A 16937-nucleotide genomic window follows, 5' to 3' on the forward strand; every position below is an offset into this window, starting at 1 on the left:
ATTGTCAAGGCTGGTGTCCCCGTAGTGTTCACGGAGCCTAAGTTTGCGCCCAAATTTGTACATGTCAATGGCCGTCTCGAAGGGTTTATGTGGACACATGGGCACAAAAGAAAGGCCACGAGAGAGGAGGCTCAGTGTGGCCTCATCAAGTGGTCTATCTGTCAAATTGAAGACTAGACCTAGTCTAGTCTTCAGGTAGCACAATATGCACTTTGGTCAAAAACTGGTTAGATAATAGGAAGCAGCGCGTTGTGGTTAATGGATCTTTTTCAACTTGGACTGAAGTGCTAAGTGGTGTGCCGCAAGGACCGCTATTGTTCAATATTTTCATTAACAACCTAACAGAAGGTCTAGAGAGCATGGTGTCAATTTTTGCAGATGATACCAAATTGTGTAAAGCTATAAATACAGAGGAGGATGCCGAGTCTCTTCAGAACGACTTAGTTAAATTAGAAGCATGGGCAGCCAAATGGAGAATGCGCTTCAATACAGACAAGTGTAAGGTAATGCACAGTGGTAACAAGAACATAAATTACACCTACCTACTAAATGGGGTAAAATTAGTCACTAAGATGACTCAATATCTGAGACACATGTGAAAACACGGGTGTATCCAAACAGGCAACGTATGAGAAAGACGTGCTATGTGCAGGTCATGCAGAGTACCTGGTTCACAACTAAACATATGTGGTGGGTGCAGGAAAAGATACACTCAGCTAAGCTAAGCATACCCAAGTAATATGCACGGGAAGTCCCACACTCTCACCCGACACAGGTAACGGCTGGGGTGCCAAATCAAAGTCTGATCCAATCACGGGGTCAGACTCATAGTACAATACAGTATTACTCCACATAACAGATATTGACCTGTGGCTATTAGTCTATATTGTGTACCTGCAACTACAGTCATACCGCATTGGCGATGCCCAACTCCTTCTGAACTTGGAAGCCAAGCAGTGCGGGCCTGGGTAGTACCGGTAAGGGAGACCTCCGGGAAGATTGGATACTGTAGTCTAGTCCACGTGAGACGTACACTTTCCTGGGATACACAGACGATGGCCCAGGGCGGCGCCGGTTTTCTGGATGACAATCTTCTGTCACAGGCTGAACACGGTATTGTATCACTAACAGATGACGACGCCGAGAAAGTACTCTTTGATCAGATAGAATTTGATACACTTCCGGCAGAAACAACTACTGATCTATACCACCAGTTACTAAGACTCAGCAAGAGGGAAATTGACCTCAACCTACATGGTAAATTCTTATCTGAGTACCATCGTAAAAAACAAATCCCTAGATGGTTTCGGGTCAGCAATATCCGACCATCGGGAGAAACAACCCCACGTTTTGTAGCCGCTGGTGCGGTGTACTCAATAAATGCTCTTTGGATTTAATGTTGCTTGTAATTGAGGAGGTGGGCACTGAACTAACTAAAGTCAAAACCCAGATTGACACATTCAACAGCACCCACTTATCCACTATCAGGAATGACAAATCCTGTAATCATATAGAAAAACTGAAAGCCCAAATTGACAATTATAAGAAGGAGCTCACCGCATTCAAGCGGAGCAAATTAGCTACGGTAGTGTCTGACTACCAGAACCACACCGTGTATAGGTGGCTACTAGGTGACTCGAGGCCCACTAGACCCCAGAGAGGTTTCCGGCAACGTCGCCAGGGTCGGCGACAATACGCCACCTCTGACACTGGATCATCTGCATCCACTTCGGACACAGAGCAGATTGACACCCGCCGACCTCGTAACACAGCTTTTTTAGTACAGAGCCTAGACGCAGGTCTACCCCCCAGCGGGGGACGGGCAGACCACACCCAAGGAAGGGGCGACGTGTGGCGAAGGTGCAGGGACAAAAACAAGGTCTAGTCTTCAATTTATAACAACAAGGTCTAGTCTTCAATTTGACAGATAGACCACTTGATGAGGCCACACTGAGCCTCCTCTCTCGTGGCCTTTCTTTTGTGCCCATGTGTCCACATAAACCCTTCGAGACGGCCATTGACATGTACAAATTTGGGCGCAAACTTAGGCTCCGTGAACACTACGGGGACACCAGCCTTGACAATAGGTCCCCTTTTCGTCCACCATCGACATACGATCCACCCTCCTCCAACCCCAGTATTAAGACATACATCCGATTGGTTGAGCAAGATACCAGCTCAGGCACTCCCAGGAAGTCCTATGATAACCTATCCAAACAGGAAAGGCAGGCACTTAGAACACTCAGAGACGATACCTCCATCGTCATCAGACCAGCAGATAAGGGGGGAGCGATCGTTGTGCAAGAGTGGGGTGACTATAACCGAGAGATCTGCAGACAATTAGCCGATACCTCCACCTACTTATGCTGTGCTACTAACCCCATTCCCAATTTCAAAAACCAAGTAGACCGGCTACTACAACACAGTCTCCAATCCAAGTGGATTGATAAACATACTTTTGAATTTCTTACAGTCCCCCACCCAGTGTGTTATATACACTCTACCCAAAGTCCACAAGATACTCTCTCACCCACCAGGTAGGCCAATCATTTCGGCAAGAAATTCATTGTTGCAACCACTGGCAGTGTACGTGGATTCATTTTTGCAACCAATAGTACAACAGTCAGATAGCTACATCAGGGACACCATGGACTTTCTCACCAAACTCTCCGATCTACCACAACTAAGTGGAGATGTCAGATTGGCAACCATGGACGTATGCTCACTGTACACCATCATTCCGCACGAAGAAGGTCTGCAAACACTGAAGGAGGCCCTTGTTGCCCACCCTCCGGCCAATCTGCCGATTGACTTTATTATTCAACTAGCTGAAGCAGTCCTGAAGCTCAATCACTTTTCCTACTTGGACAAGTATTACGTACAACAATCCGGGACCGCTATGGGTTAAAATTTGGCGCCGGCCTATGCGAATATTTATATGGCAGCTTACGAGAAGATACACATCCTGCCAACGTATGGGGCTCACATTTTGATGTACAAACGTTTCATCGATGATATTTTTATTCTCTGGACTGGGACGACTGAGATGTTCAACCAGATGGTCATGGTGTTGAATGAATTGGAAAGCCCGGTGAGATTCACACACCAGATTGATGACCACCACATTAATTTCCTTGACATCACGGTCTCCTTAGAAGATCATGTGATCAGCACGACGCTCTACAGGAAACCCACCGACAGGAACACCCTCCTTCTTTCCACCAGCCAACATCCACCAGCACTCAAAGAGAATCTGCCCATCTCACAATTCTTGAGAGTTATGCGGAACAACTCCAACCCATTGAACATGGAACAACAGTTGCAGGATATGTCGCTGAGATTCCGTGAACATGGATATTCTGATGGCTGTATACAACGTTGTCTACATAAAGCTCGTGTAAAATGTACAGCACTGGACACCACCAATACGAGTCCCAGCATCGTGTCCTCGAGTCCAAACACCAACACCGATAGGATGCTCTTTACCACGACGTTTGACAGCCAGTCCGGTAACATTAGTAAAGCCCTCCGCAAGAGGTGGCCCATTATCACAACAGATACCTCACTGAAGGCAAAAAAACACACGACCTCCAATGATGGCATACCGAAAAGCACCAAACCTTAAACAACTTCTATTGAGACCAACAGCCACCCCGACCGTCCCCAGCAGGACAACATGGCTGCAAGAGCAGAAACCTGGATGTTTAAAATGCACTGGTTGCACCACGTGCCGGAGCATGCTCACCGGCCCTACTTTTCCCCATCCACATTCTGGACGCCCAATCAAGATTAAATATAAATTACACTGTCTTATGGACCACGTCATTTACATCCTTACATGTCCATGTGGATTATATTATGTCGGGATGACATCAAGGCGGTTCCGTGATAGGATGGCAAATCACAGGACCACCATCCACCAGGCCATTGAATCCAAGAAGGCAGAACAACCGGTACCAAGACATTTTTTGGCACATCAACACCAGGTATCCAATCTCAGGTGTAAGCTGATCGACTGGGTACCACCACCCGTCAGAGGAGGAGATCGCACCCTGGCATTGAAAAGGAGGGAAAGCTACTGGATCCACAGACTAGACACTATTTCCCCCAGAGGGATGAACGAGAATAATCCTCTCTCGATATTTCTCAGGTAGTCGCGTGGACGTTTCGTCCTAACCCGCTTCCCCCCTATTGGCAACCTGACACAGGCCAACTTGACTGGTACCCTAGTTGGTCCTATTTGTGACTTGGTTCGTGTCGGCACTCCCTCTCGTGGACTATGCCGACTCGTTATTGTATAATTACATATAATGGATGTATACATTCTTTGGACTTCTCACAGCACTGTCCTAATTGCGTACACTAGACCTTGTGGTTACACTAGAGTCCGCATTGGTATACTACCGTTCAGCGGGTTCGTTTGCCCATGGCATACTGTCAGTATCCACTACGTTATATGTCTCAGCTGGTCCACTAATATCTGACCAGAGGTAGGTTTAGGCTGCCTTTATTCTTGTTATGTGCACACACCTGACCTGATCCCAGTGGGCATTCCCTCTTTTCTGAGGCTATATAGCCCATTCATGTTTACATACCCCTAGAGCGTTAGATCGCACAGGGCATTATTTACTCATATGTACTTATTTCAAATATGTTTGGTATGCAGCAGTATTACTGTCTTAAACCGGTGTGACGCGCGTAGCGCACACCACAATGTATGTTAAATTTGACTAATGTGTATTTGGCTATGTGTGGTTTCCCAGGTCCCCGATATACCGACCATAACACCCCTTTATATACAATATACTAGATTGAATAATTAGCTTTTTTCATTTTGTCCCATACATGGCTTCGGCCCCGCCTCCTGCCATCACACACAGTGATTACCTGGAACGCATAGCGCTATGAGCGTGGAACGCATGACTTCCGGTCTCGACCGGAAGTGACATAGCGGCACCACGGGTTGCCAAAGTTACCAGCGGTCCAGCCATGGCTATTATGCGGCTGACCGCGGTGGGGCCCAGGGGCATGTTTTAATAACACGGCTGCACACAGGCTTACACGGGGGTGCTATTTACTGATGTCCGACTGTTATGTATTTATACAGCGCGGCTTCCGACGGAACGCGACTTCCGGTTGCACCGGAAGTGACGTGGCGGCCGCAGCTACACATGATTCACTCATTCATTAACACACAGGTATATATAGGGGGCCTGGGAGGCTCTATGCAGGTCCTGGTTCCTTCTTGATGCTGCTGTCGATGCTACTGATGTCTTGACTATGTATTGACTGGCGTATACCTTGAGAAAGGTCCGAGCATAGGACCGAAACGTTGGTGAGTCCTTTCTGTGTATATATACTTTTTTTGTGACATGAAGTTACATGGAACCAAGTTTTTGAATAAATGACTTTATTACTTACATCATATCACGCAAGTCTGGAGAGTGCTATCTTTTTCCACTGTTATGTGGAGAAATACTGTATTGTACTATGAGTTTGACCCCGTGATTGGATCAGACTTTGATTTGGCACCCCAGCCGTTACCTGTGTCGGGTGAGAGTGTGGGTCTTCCCGTGCATATATATATATATATATATATATATATATATAGCAGTACGGTACAGTAGCCCATTGCTCTACCCCTGTGTCGTCAAGTATACTATCTATATCTGTGCTGTATTGTAGTTGTGCGCAGTAAATAGGAGGACAGTGCAGAATTTTGCTGACCATCAGTATATATATATATATATATATATATATATACAGCAGTACGGTACAGTAGTCCATTGCTCTACCTCTGTGTCGTCAAGTATACTATCCATATCTGTGCTGCGTTGTAGTTGTGCGCAGTATATAGTAGGAGGACAGTGCGGAATTTTGCTGACCACCAGTATATATATATATATATATATATATATATATATAGCAGTACGGTACAGTGGGCCATTGCTATTGATATATTACTGGCATATAATTCCACACATTAAAAGATGGAGAATAAAAATGTGGAAGGTAAAATAGGGAAAGATCAAGATCCACTTCCACCTCATGCTGAAGCTGCTGCCACTAGTCATGGCCGAGACAATGAAATGCCATCAACGTCGTCTGCCAAGGCCGATGCCCAATGTCATAGTAGAGAGCATGTAAAATCCAAAAAACAAAAGTTCAGTAAAATGACCCAAAAATCTAAATTAAAAGCGTCTGAGGAGAAGCGTAAACTTGCCAATATGCCATTTACGACACGGAGTGGCAAGGAACGGCTGAGGCCCTGGCCTATGTTCATGGCTAGTGGTTCAGCTTCACATGAGGATGGAAGCACTCATCCTCCCGCTAGAAAAATGAAAAGACTTAAGCTGGCAAAAGCACAGCAAAGAACTGTGCGTTCTTCTAAATCACAAATCCCCAAGGAGAGTCCAATTGTGTCGGTTGCGATGCCTGACCTTCCCAACACTGGACGGGGAGAGGTGGCGCTTTCCACCATTTGCACACCCCCTGCAAGTGCTGGAAGGAGCACCCACAGTCCAGTTCCTGGTACTTAAATTGAAGATGTCACTGTTGAAGTACATCAGGATGAGGATATGGGTGTTGCTGGCGCTGAGGAGGAAATTGACAAGGAGGAATCTGATGGTGAGGTGGTTTGTTTAAGTCAGGCACCCGGGAAAACACCTGTTGTCCGTGGGATGAATATGGCCATTGACATGCCTGGTCAAATTACCAAAAAAAATCACTTCTTCGGTGTGGAATTATTTTAACAGAAATGCGGACAACAGGTGTCAAGCCATGTGTTGCCTTTGTCACGCTGTAATAAGTAGGGGTAAGGACGTTATCCACCTAGGAACATCCTCCCTTATACGTAACCTGGACCGCATTCATCAGAAGTCAGTGACAGGTTCAAAAACTTTGGGTGACAGCGGAAGCAGTCCACTGACAACTGAATCCCTTCTTCCTCTTGTATCCAAGCTCCTGCAAACCACACCACCAACTCCCTCAATTTCAATATCCCCCTTAGACAGGAACGCCAATAGTCCTGCAGGCCATGTCACTGGCAAGTCTGACGAGTCCTCTCCTGACTGGGATTCCTCTGATGGAGCCTTGAGTGGAATGCCTACTGCTGCTGTTGTTACTGCTGGCGCTGCTGTTGTTGCTGCTGGGAGTCGATCGTCATCCCAGAGGGGAAGTCGGAAGACCACTTGTACTACTTCCAGTAAGCAATTCACTGTCCAACAGTCCTTTGCGAGGAAGATGAAATATCACAGCAGTCATCCTGTTGCAAAGCGGATAACTCAGGCCTTGGCAGCTGTGTTGGTGTTAGACGTGCGTCCGGTATCCGCCGTTAGTTCACAGGCAATTAGAGAATTTCTTGAGGTAGTGTGTTCCCGGTACCAAATACCATCTAGGTTCCACTTCTCTAGGCAGGCGATACCGAGAATGTACACAGACATCAGAAAAAGACTCACCAGTGTCCTAAAAAATGCAGTTGTACCCAGTGTCCACTTAACCACGGACATGTGGATAAGTGGAGCAGGGCAGACTCAGGACTATATGACTGTGACAGCCCACTGGGTAGATGTATTGCCTCCCGCAGCAAGAACAGCAGCAGCGGCACCAGTAGCAGCATCTCGCAAACACCAACTCGTTCCTAGGCAGTCTACGCTTTGTATCACTGCTTTCCATAAGAGGCACACAGCTGACAACCTCTTACGGAAACGGAGGAAAATCATCGCAGATTGGCTTACCCCAATTGGACTCTCCTGGGGATTTGTGACATCGGACAACGCCACTAATATTGTGCGTGCATTACAATTGGGCAAATTCCAGCACGTCCCATGTTTTGCACATACATTGAATTTGGTGGTGCAGAATAATTTAAAAAACGACAGGGGCATGCAAGAGATGCTATCGGTGGCCAGAAGAATTGCGGGCCACTTTCGGCATTCAGCCACCGCGTGCCGAAGACTGGAGCAGCAGCAAACACTCCTGAACCTGCCCCGCCATCAGCTGAAGCAAGAGGTGTTAACGAGGTGTATATGCTTCAGAGGATGGAGGAGCAGCAAAAGGCCATTCAAGCCTATACATCTGCCTACGATATAGGCAAAAGAGGGGGAATGCACCTGACTCAAGCACAGTGGAGAATGATTTCAACGTTGTGCAAGGTTATGCAACCCTTTGAACTTGCCACACGTGAAGTCAGTTCAGACACTGCCAGCCTGAGTCAGGTCATTCCCCTCATCAGGCTTTTGCAGAAGCAGCTGGAGATATTGAAGGAGGAGCTAAAACGGAGCGATTCCGCTAGGCATGTAGGACTTGTGGATGGAGCCCTTCATTCGCTTAACCAGGATTCACGGGTGGTCAATCTGTTGAAATCAGAGCACTACATTTTGGCCACCGTGCTCGATCCTAGGTTTAAAGCCTATGTTGTATCTCTCTTTCCGGCAGACACAAGTCTGCAGATGTTCAAAGACCTGCTGGTGAGACACTTGTCAAGTCAAGCGGAACGTGACCCGCCAACAGCTCCTCCTTTATTTTCTCCTGCCACTGGAGCTGCCAGGAAAAGGATCAGATTTCCAAAAACAACCACTGGCGGTGATGCAGGGCAGTCAGGAGAAAGTGCTGACATCTAGTCCGGACTGAAGGACCTGCCAACGATTACTGACATGTCGTTTGCTGTCACTGCATATGATTCTGTCACCATTGAAATAATGGTGGAGGATTATATGAGTGACAGCATCCAAGTAGGCATGTCAGACAGTCCGTACGTATACTGGCAGGAAAAAGAGGCAATTTGGAGGCCCTTGCACAAACTGGCTTTATTTTACCTAAGTTGCCCCCCCCCCCCCCCTCCAGTGTGTACTCCGAAAGAGTGTTTAGTGCAGCCTGTCACCTTGTCAGCGATCGGCGTACGAGGTTAATTCCACAAAATGTGGAGAAGATGATGTTCATCAAAATGAATTATAATCAATTCCTCCGTGGAGACATTCACCAGCAATTGCCTCCAGAAAGTACACAGGGACCTGAGATGGTAGATTCCAGTTGGGACGAATTAATACTCTGTGAGGAGAGGGATGTACACAGTGAAAAGGGTGATGAATCGGAGGATGAGGAGGAGGTGGACATCTTGCCTCTGTAGAGCCAGTTTGTGCAAGGAGAGATTGATTGCTTTTTTTTTGGTGGGGGCCCAAACCAACCAGTCATTTCAGCCACAGTCGTGTGGCAGACCCTGTCGCTGAAATGATGGGTTTGTTAAAGTGTGCATGTCCTGTTTATACAACATAAGGGTGGGTGGGAGGGCCCAAGGACAATTCCATCTTGCACCTCTTTTTTTTATTTATTTATCTTTGCATCATGTGATGCCATCCTGTCTGACACTGCAGTGCCACTCCTAGATGGGCCAGGTGTTTGTGCCGGCCACTTGGGTCGCTTAGCTTAGTCATCCAGCGACCGCGGTGCAAATTTTAGGACTAAAAATAATATTGTGAGGTGTGAGGTGTTCAGAATAGACTGGAAATGAGTGGAAATTGTGGTTACTGAGGTTAGTAATGCTATGGGATCAAAATTACCCCCAATTTCTATGATTTAAGCTGTTTTTGAGGTTTTTTGTAAAAAAACACCCGAATCCAAAACACACCCGAATCCGACAAAAAAATTTCAGGGAGGTTTTGCCAAAACGCGTCCGAATCCAAAACACGGCCGCGGAACCGAATCCAAAACCAAAACACAAAACCCGAAAAATTTCCGGTGCACATCCCTACTACAGACACCACTCCGTTCTTTGTAGTTTATGGTCAACATCCCAGAGTTACGGATTTCCAAGATTTACCCATCATAGATGTGCCTGCAGCTTCTTCAGTTCTTCAACTGTTTTCGCAGATTTTCACGGATGTTCACGCTCCACGGTTAGTCCAAGCTTTCCATAGACTGTTTCCTTTCAAGCCTCGGGGGTTTTCGGTGCCCACCCATAAAGGAGGGGGTCCTGTCAGGAATCAGCGTTCAGCAGCATTTCACTTACCAGCATGCTGGTGTGCAGGCCTCCGGAAGTCACGGCCCTAGTCAAGGCTGCATGAATGCACTGTCCGCGAGCGTCATGACTAATGTCGCTGAGTACCCCTGAACCGCATCCAGTATGTGTTCCGCTGTGTGCTAGTGTCTCTTTAGCATGGGTGCCGCCATGACACCTGCACTCAGCTGACCTGGACACCCAATCCAGCGAAGTGTTGGCTCACATAGTTCAGCATCCAATCACCGCAGAGCAAGGAGTACAAGTTCCAGTCCGTGGCTCAGTCTCATCGCCTCGGACAACGAGTCACATTCGGTGTGCAAGTTCTCCTGGTTCCTGTGTTCCTGTCTCCAGTGGATTCCCCATTGTTACTTTCATCATTCATTCTCCAGTCTTCATTTCTCCAGCTTGCTACGGACTCTAGCCACAGTCTGCTACACTCATCTGCAGTAAGAGACTTTCCTCAGGTGTTTTCTCATTGCTCAGCCTGTGCACCTAATTACCAGCATTCCATACTGTGCATTGCATCCAGCATTTAACAAATTTGCTGTGTTAAGGACTGTTTCCTGCCTGGGCCATGCTTGGCTATAAGAACTTGTGTTGTTACAGAGACTGTGTGCTTTTTATTCATTTACCGGAGTTCTGTCTGCTACAGTTATTTGCCATTATTTGCCATTACCGTTTGCATCAAGTTTCAAGTTTATCTTCATTCATCATTCTTCATTTTGTTATCAGTGACTTTTGAATATTCATTCCATTGGATTAAGTTATCGTTCATTATTCTTATTATCAGCTATACCAGTTATTATTAATTCTCCATTTTCTGTTATTGCCGGTTTTCAAGTTATCATCAATTGCATTCCATTTCATCTGTTATTCAATTGCTCTGTGACCTCTGTGAGATAATAAATATCAAGCGCACATGCGCAGGACTTTTTTTCGGCCTCCTCGTTTCATACATCATACCTACACTAACCCACTAGTGCCTCCTCCGGGGACAGACAAAACTACAGACCTGACAAGTTCCTCAAAGGCCTTTACCGCCTGTGGTGACCAATGAGCAGGGTCTGCACCTTTCTTGGTCAGGCTCACAATTGGAGCTACAATTGAAGATAATTAATCAATATATCTTCTGTAGTAGTTTGCAAAACCATGGAAACATTGAGTAGCTTTTAGATTAGGGGGACGGACCCATTCCACAATTGCCTGAAGTTTCACAGGATCCATAGAGAACCACTTGGAGGTGATGATGTATCCTAGGAAGGCTACCTTCTCAACCTCAAATTCCCATTTTTCCAATTTAGCATACAGATGATTTTCCCTGAGCTTGGTGAGGACAACTTTTACATGGGCTCGGTGTTCTTTGAGTGAGGCGGAGTAGACCAATATGTCATCGAGATAGACGACCACAAATCTTCCCAGGAATTCCCGAAGTACATCATTTATGAGATCCTGGTAGATGGCAGGGGTGTTGGAGAGTCCAAAAGGCATAATCAAGTACTCATAGTGGCCCGAGTGGGTATTCAATGCGGTTTTCCACTCATCCCCCTGCCGCATTCGAATGAGACTGTATGCTACTTGTAAATCGATCTTAGAGAAAACAGTAGCACTTCTGAGCTGATCAAATAAGACAGAGATCAGAGGCATTGGGTATGAATTTTTGATTGTTATTTTGTTCAGTCCCCTGTAGTCTATGCATGGACGTAATTAGCCGTCCTTTTTCCCGACAAAGAAAGACCCGATTGCTACCGGTGACTTAGAAGGCCTGATGAAGCCTTTTTCTAAACTCTACCAGATGTATTCTGCCATAGCTTTTGTCTCGGGCAAAGACAGATCGCAGAGGCGGTCTTTTGGGAGTCTAGTTCCAGGTATGAGATTAATAGCACAATCATAAGGACGGCAAGGAGGCAGAGATTCAGCTTGTTGTTTGGAAAAAACATCCATGAAAGACACGTACTGGGTTGGCAACCCTTCAGGGACTGGAAGTGCTGAGCGGACCGGCATTGTCAGGCATCTGGCTGTACATTTGCCCCAGGAAAAAAGATCTCCTGTACTCAAGTTGAATACTGGGTTATGAGCTTTTAGCCAAGGCAGGCCCAGAACTACTGGAGTTAGGGGACAATGTACCAGGAAAAAAGACTTTTCACAATGGGACATTCTGACAAAAAACTGGAGAGCTGGAGTCCAGGTGCTCCGACCATTCTGAAGAGGACTGCCATCTAATCCACAAACGGAAATTGGTGGGCGAAGAGTCTCCATAGGAATTCCTCTGGCAAGAGCAAATTCCAAGTCCATAAAATTTCCAGCAGCTCCAGAGTCAACAAAAGCAGTTATTTCACTTGGATCAGAAGGGGTTGTTATCCTAACAGGTAACAATAAAGAATTATTCAGGGAAATAGAACAGAGACTCGCCACGCCTTCTGTGGACAATTGATTGCCAGATGTCCCTTGGTCCCACAATAGAGACACAGTCCTAGACTGCAATGACTCGCCCTCTCTTGAGGCGTCAAGCTTCGATTTGCATTGGTTCCTCCATATTCCCTGCAACCTCTGGCACCGTCCAACGGTCGTTCCCGAATCCGCCTATCTACTTTAATGGTTAACTCCATAAGTGCATCCAGTGTGGCCGGGGAAGGATTTTGGACGAGAAAATCCTTAATTTGTTCTGTTAGTCCTAACCGGAACTGACTCCAAAGTGCTGAGTCATTCCAGCCACAGTCATTGGCCCATCGGCGAAATTCAGTGCAATATACCTTGGCAGAATTTCTCCCTTGCTTAAAAGAACGAAGATGGGCCTCCACGGATGCTGCCCGATCTGGGTCATCATAGAGGACACCCAAGGCTTTAAAGAAGGAATCCATGGAAAGCAGACTAGGGTGATCTGCTGAAAGGCCAAAGGCCCAAGACTGAGGGTCACCTTTTAACAGGGAAATTATGATTCCTAATCGTTGGGTCTCTGTACCCGAAGAGTAAGGCCTGAGCCTGAAATACAGCTTGCAACTTTCCCAGAAGTTCACAAACTGTTTTACGGTCTCCAGAAAAACTATCTGGGAGGTTTAGCCTAGGCTCCCTCGGAGCAGATAACGAGACAGTCTGGGTCCTACAAGTTTCCTCCTGACTATGCACATGAAGAGTAAGATCCCGTAGCTGCTGGGTCAAACCCTGGGTCTGGCCCGCCAGGTTTTGGCCTGGATTTTGTGCTGGATCCATCCGGAGACAACGACCCACGGAGCTACGGTAGTTATGGCTGGTGATACTGTTATGGTTACACTCAGTTACCCTAATTTTTACACATTTTTCAATGTGTTTTGCAAGGCCACACGTTTTTGGGAGATTGTATATACCGACTGCAAACCATCTGACTTACTAGCAGCATAAAATAGCCAGATTTGAAACTGATATACTGATGTTTTTTAAATGGCAAAGATACAAATGCACCAGTTTATGAATGTGTGGCCTGCAATATTGCACTTCAAACTGCGAGAAAAAGATATGGTCATTTATACGGATTGCACTATCCTACCTCTTAGAACTTAAAAAAAATAAAAAGTGTCCTTCCCATTCTCAAACAGCCCAGGATACTTATCTTTAGGCCTGTTCATCTAGGCCTCCAAACCATACAGCTAGATGCTGTTTAGCAGTGGATCCCGTCCCCCTGCACGGTGGGTACCAGTGTAAAATGTAGTGCATGCACTTTGGCACTACAGATGCAGTATGGATCCCCCCCTTCACTGTGTCTCATGGCTGCTGGCATTGGGAAGTGTGTATGCATATGCCGATCCCAGCCCCGCCGCCGGTTCCCGTCACTGACGACATTGCGCTGGGTATACATTGTCTAGTGTGTACCCAGCCTTATTCTACGTACAGATGTGTTCTCATACATTATTGCTGCAGTTGCGACTAACAGCTCCACTCGGCACGCCACGTCTGATGCCACTCTGCTAGCGTTGGCCGTCTTATTTGCATTCTTACCTGAAAATGCATCTTTGTCGTAATGCAATAGGACTATGGGGGTCATTCAGATCTGATCACTGCTGTGCGTTTTCACACAGCGGGCGATCAGGTACTAACTATGCATGTGTATGCACCGCAATGCTTATGCATGTCGGACAGCAACAAAGGGCATCGCTGGTCAGCGACGGGATGGTGCAAAAAATCCATTCGCACGGGCGTTCGCAAGGTGATTGACAGGAGGAAGCCATTCGTGGGTGGTAACTGACCGTTTCTTGGGAGTGTCCGGAAAAACGCAGGCATGCCCATGCATTTTCAGGGAGGGTGTCTGACGTCAGCTTCGGCCTCGATCAGCCTGATGTGACTGTAGGAGTAAGCCCTGGGCTGCGCAGAGTGCACACAGTGGATTTTAGCAGCTTGGCGTACACATAGGATCGCTTAAAAAATTTTAATTTCAGCATTGTTAATCTTACAAATAACACTGAGGGTTATTCAGGTTTGTAAGCAAACTAGAAAAGTTAGCAATTGGGGAAAACAATGTTGCACTGCAGGTGTGACAGATATAACATGTGCAGAGAGATTTAGATTTGGGTGGATTATATTGTTTCTGTGCAGGGTAAATACTGGCTGCTTAATTTCTACACTAAAATTTAGATTTCAATTTGAACACACCCCACCCAAATCTAACTCTCTCTGCACATGTTACATCTGCCCCACCTGTAGAGCAACATGGTTTTGCCCTGGCTTTTTGGTTTGCTAACAAACCTCAATAACGTCTTTTGGGGGTCATTCTGACCCATTAGCTCGCTGTGTTTTAACGCAGCAGAGCGAACGGGTCCCAACTGCGCATGCGCCATAGTGCGCCGGCGCATGCCAGACTGCCGAAGGCTGTAGCAGGGATGCAATCGCCTCTGCCTGATTGACAGGCAGAGGCGATCGCTGGGCGGGAGGGGGCGGAACGGCGGCATTTGGCTGCCGTTTTGTAGGTTTCGTCCGGCCAACGCAGGCGTGGCCGGACCGAACGGGGGGCAGACCGCAGCGGCTGCATGACATCACATGCAGCCGCTGCGGGCCAGGGAGCGATGAGTAGCTCCCGACCAGCACGCTAAAGCTGCGCTGGCCGGGAGCTACTCTTGAAGTGCGAAGGCATCGCCGCTGTGCGATGCCTTTGCACTTGTGCGATGGGGGTGTCGGACTGACATGCGGGGCGGGCTAGCCCTGTGCTGGGCGTCCCCCCCCCCCCCCCCCCTCGCATGTCAGGGAAGAAGATCATAGCTGTGCTAAATTTAGCACAGCTACGATCCACTCTGAATGACCCCCTTTGTGCGGTCACTATAAAATCAGCAAATAATTCATGGTGGCAGGTCCATTGTCTAGATCTATAGAACAGCAAAAGAGAGTAATCAGAGACATAACAATTATGGAGGCATTAGAACCAAGAAACATACTAAATGTTTCTTCTGTGAAGTCAAACTCAGCCAGCATATACTGGTCTTATGGAGTCCTCTGTGATTGCTTTGGAGTGTAGCCCAGTAAACTTGCAAAGAATCCTAACCCATGTATTGCTTCCAGTGGATTTAAGAACCACAGCCCTGTCTCTTCTATGGGATATCCCTTTCCTCAGATAACAAAATCACATGGGTGCCACTTGCCTGTGTTAGACCCGATCCCACCTGCTGTCTAATCTGTGCCAGCCCATAACAGCTAAGTAACCAGGCAAAGTAAATATGTATACAGCGAATCGTGCCAGAAAATCAGCTAGCATTACACTGGGAGCTTTAGAAACACATTTGGAATGCATGACATCAAAACACGTGTTCCTGCAGATTACAGGCCATACACACTCAGTGTGACGCTATCCCACTGGCAGACACATGTAGCGTTAGATGACATACAGCGCAAGCTGAGTGTTTACAGACAGAAAATAAAGTTCATTTGCTGGACACAGGTGCACATTACTTCTACATCTACACTAATGTTATACCCTGATTACTTCTCTACGTAGGAGATTTTCTGTTTTGCCCAAATAGAAGGAAGTGGCATACCTCATATGGGACTACAAATTTGATTAGTGCAAAACAAACACAACACCACTCACTACATGTTATTCAATAGGTCCACTCACAGTCAAAATGTGACCCTGTACGGTTTTCCTGACAACCTTTATAGCTTGTCATGTACAGATGTGTCTTCATACACCCCAGCCTCAATACGCCTTGCGGTGCGCAACGCCTTGCATGGATGAGCCATACCAAACAATGTAGCGTAGCAACTTTTTCTTTAAATGTGTGCTATTTGCATCGAAGACATAGCAAAACACTCTTCAATCTGTACCAGAGACAGAAGATTATAACTTTAACCGCACAGGAATTAGTTTTAAATATATACAAAAGCTGCAAAACTTGGCATGAAAAAAAGCTGCAGCTGCTGCATCATAGCACTTCGTATACAGATTCAGACACAGATATACAAGTATCGCATACAGTATCAAGCAGTGCAGTCACGTCAAGCAGCTCTGTTTAATCACATTGCGACTGAGACACATATTCAAGTGAAAAAGATGCAAAAAAAGACGTTCGCTGCAAGCTGAGTCACACAGAACCAGGCGCGCCGAGAAAGGCAACTTAGTACAACTGCAGCAACAGTGTATGACACAGGTGTAAGGTGATTTCTTTCATGGAAAACAGCACACAGACATGAAAGTAACAAATACCTTGGGATCTCGTCAGAGAGACATTGAGGGTAAAATTAAGAAAACTCACTGGAAAGTCATTTGTCCTTCTCCATATCTTTTGTTGTTGTGAAAAGCCCCAGAGTAGGTCTGTCCATCTTTGTCCACCAACAAACCATGTCCTGCGTGGAAGGAAAGAAAATCGTTCAAGGTAGTATAAAGATTTTGTACACCGCTACATGAAATCGTTTACAAATTAGTTTGTACAGACTACAGGTACGGCATCAGTGGGTTTGTGTATTTCCCCTGGGTCTCCACACT

The 16937-nt window shown here is 46.6% G+C and overlaps 1 protein-coding gene across 6 annotated transcripts in view; it reads right to left on the reverse strand.

Annotated features, from left to right (window-relative positions):
* The window catches only part of MORN1 (MORN repeat containing 1), a 1300694-nt gene that overhangs the window by 1082396 nt on the left and 201361 nt on the right, over positions 1-16937 (reverse strand). For all 6 annotated transcript variants that reach the window (XM_063943076.1, XM_063943075.1, XM_063943078.1 and 3 more), the window contains exon 5: positions 16708-16798. In XM_063943076.1, coding sequence (XP_063799146.1) covers positions 16708-16798 — 91 coding nt within the window. The remainder of the gene's footprint in view (positions 1-16707; positions 16799-16937) is intronic.

Source organism: Pseudophryne corroboree, chromosome 10, assembly GCF_028390025.1.
Source record: "Pseudophryne corroboree isolate aPseCor3 chromosome 10, aPseCor3.hap2, whole genome shotgun sequence".
NCBI lineage: Eukaryota > Metazoa > Chordata > Amphibia > Anura > Myobatrachidae > Pseudophryne > Pseudophryne corroboree.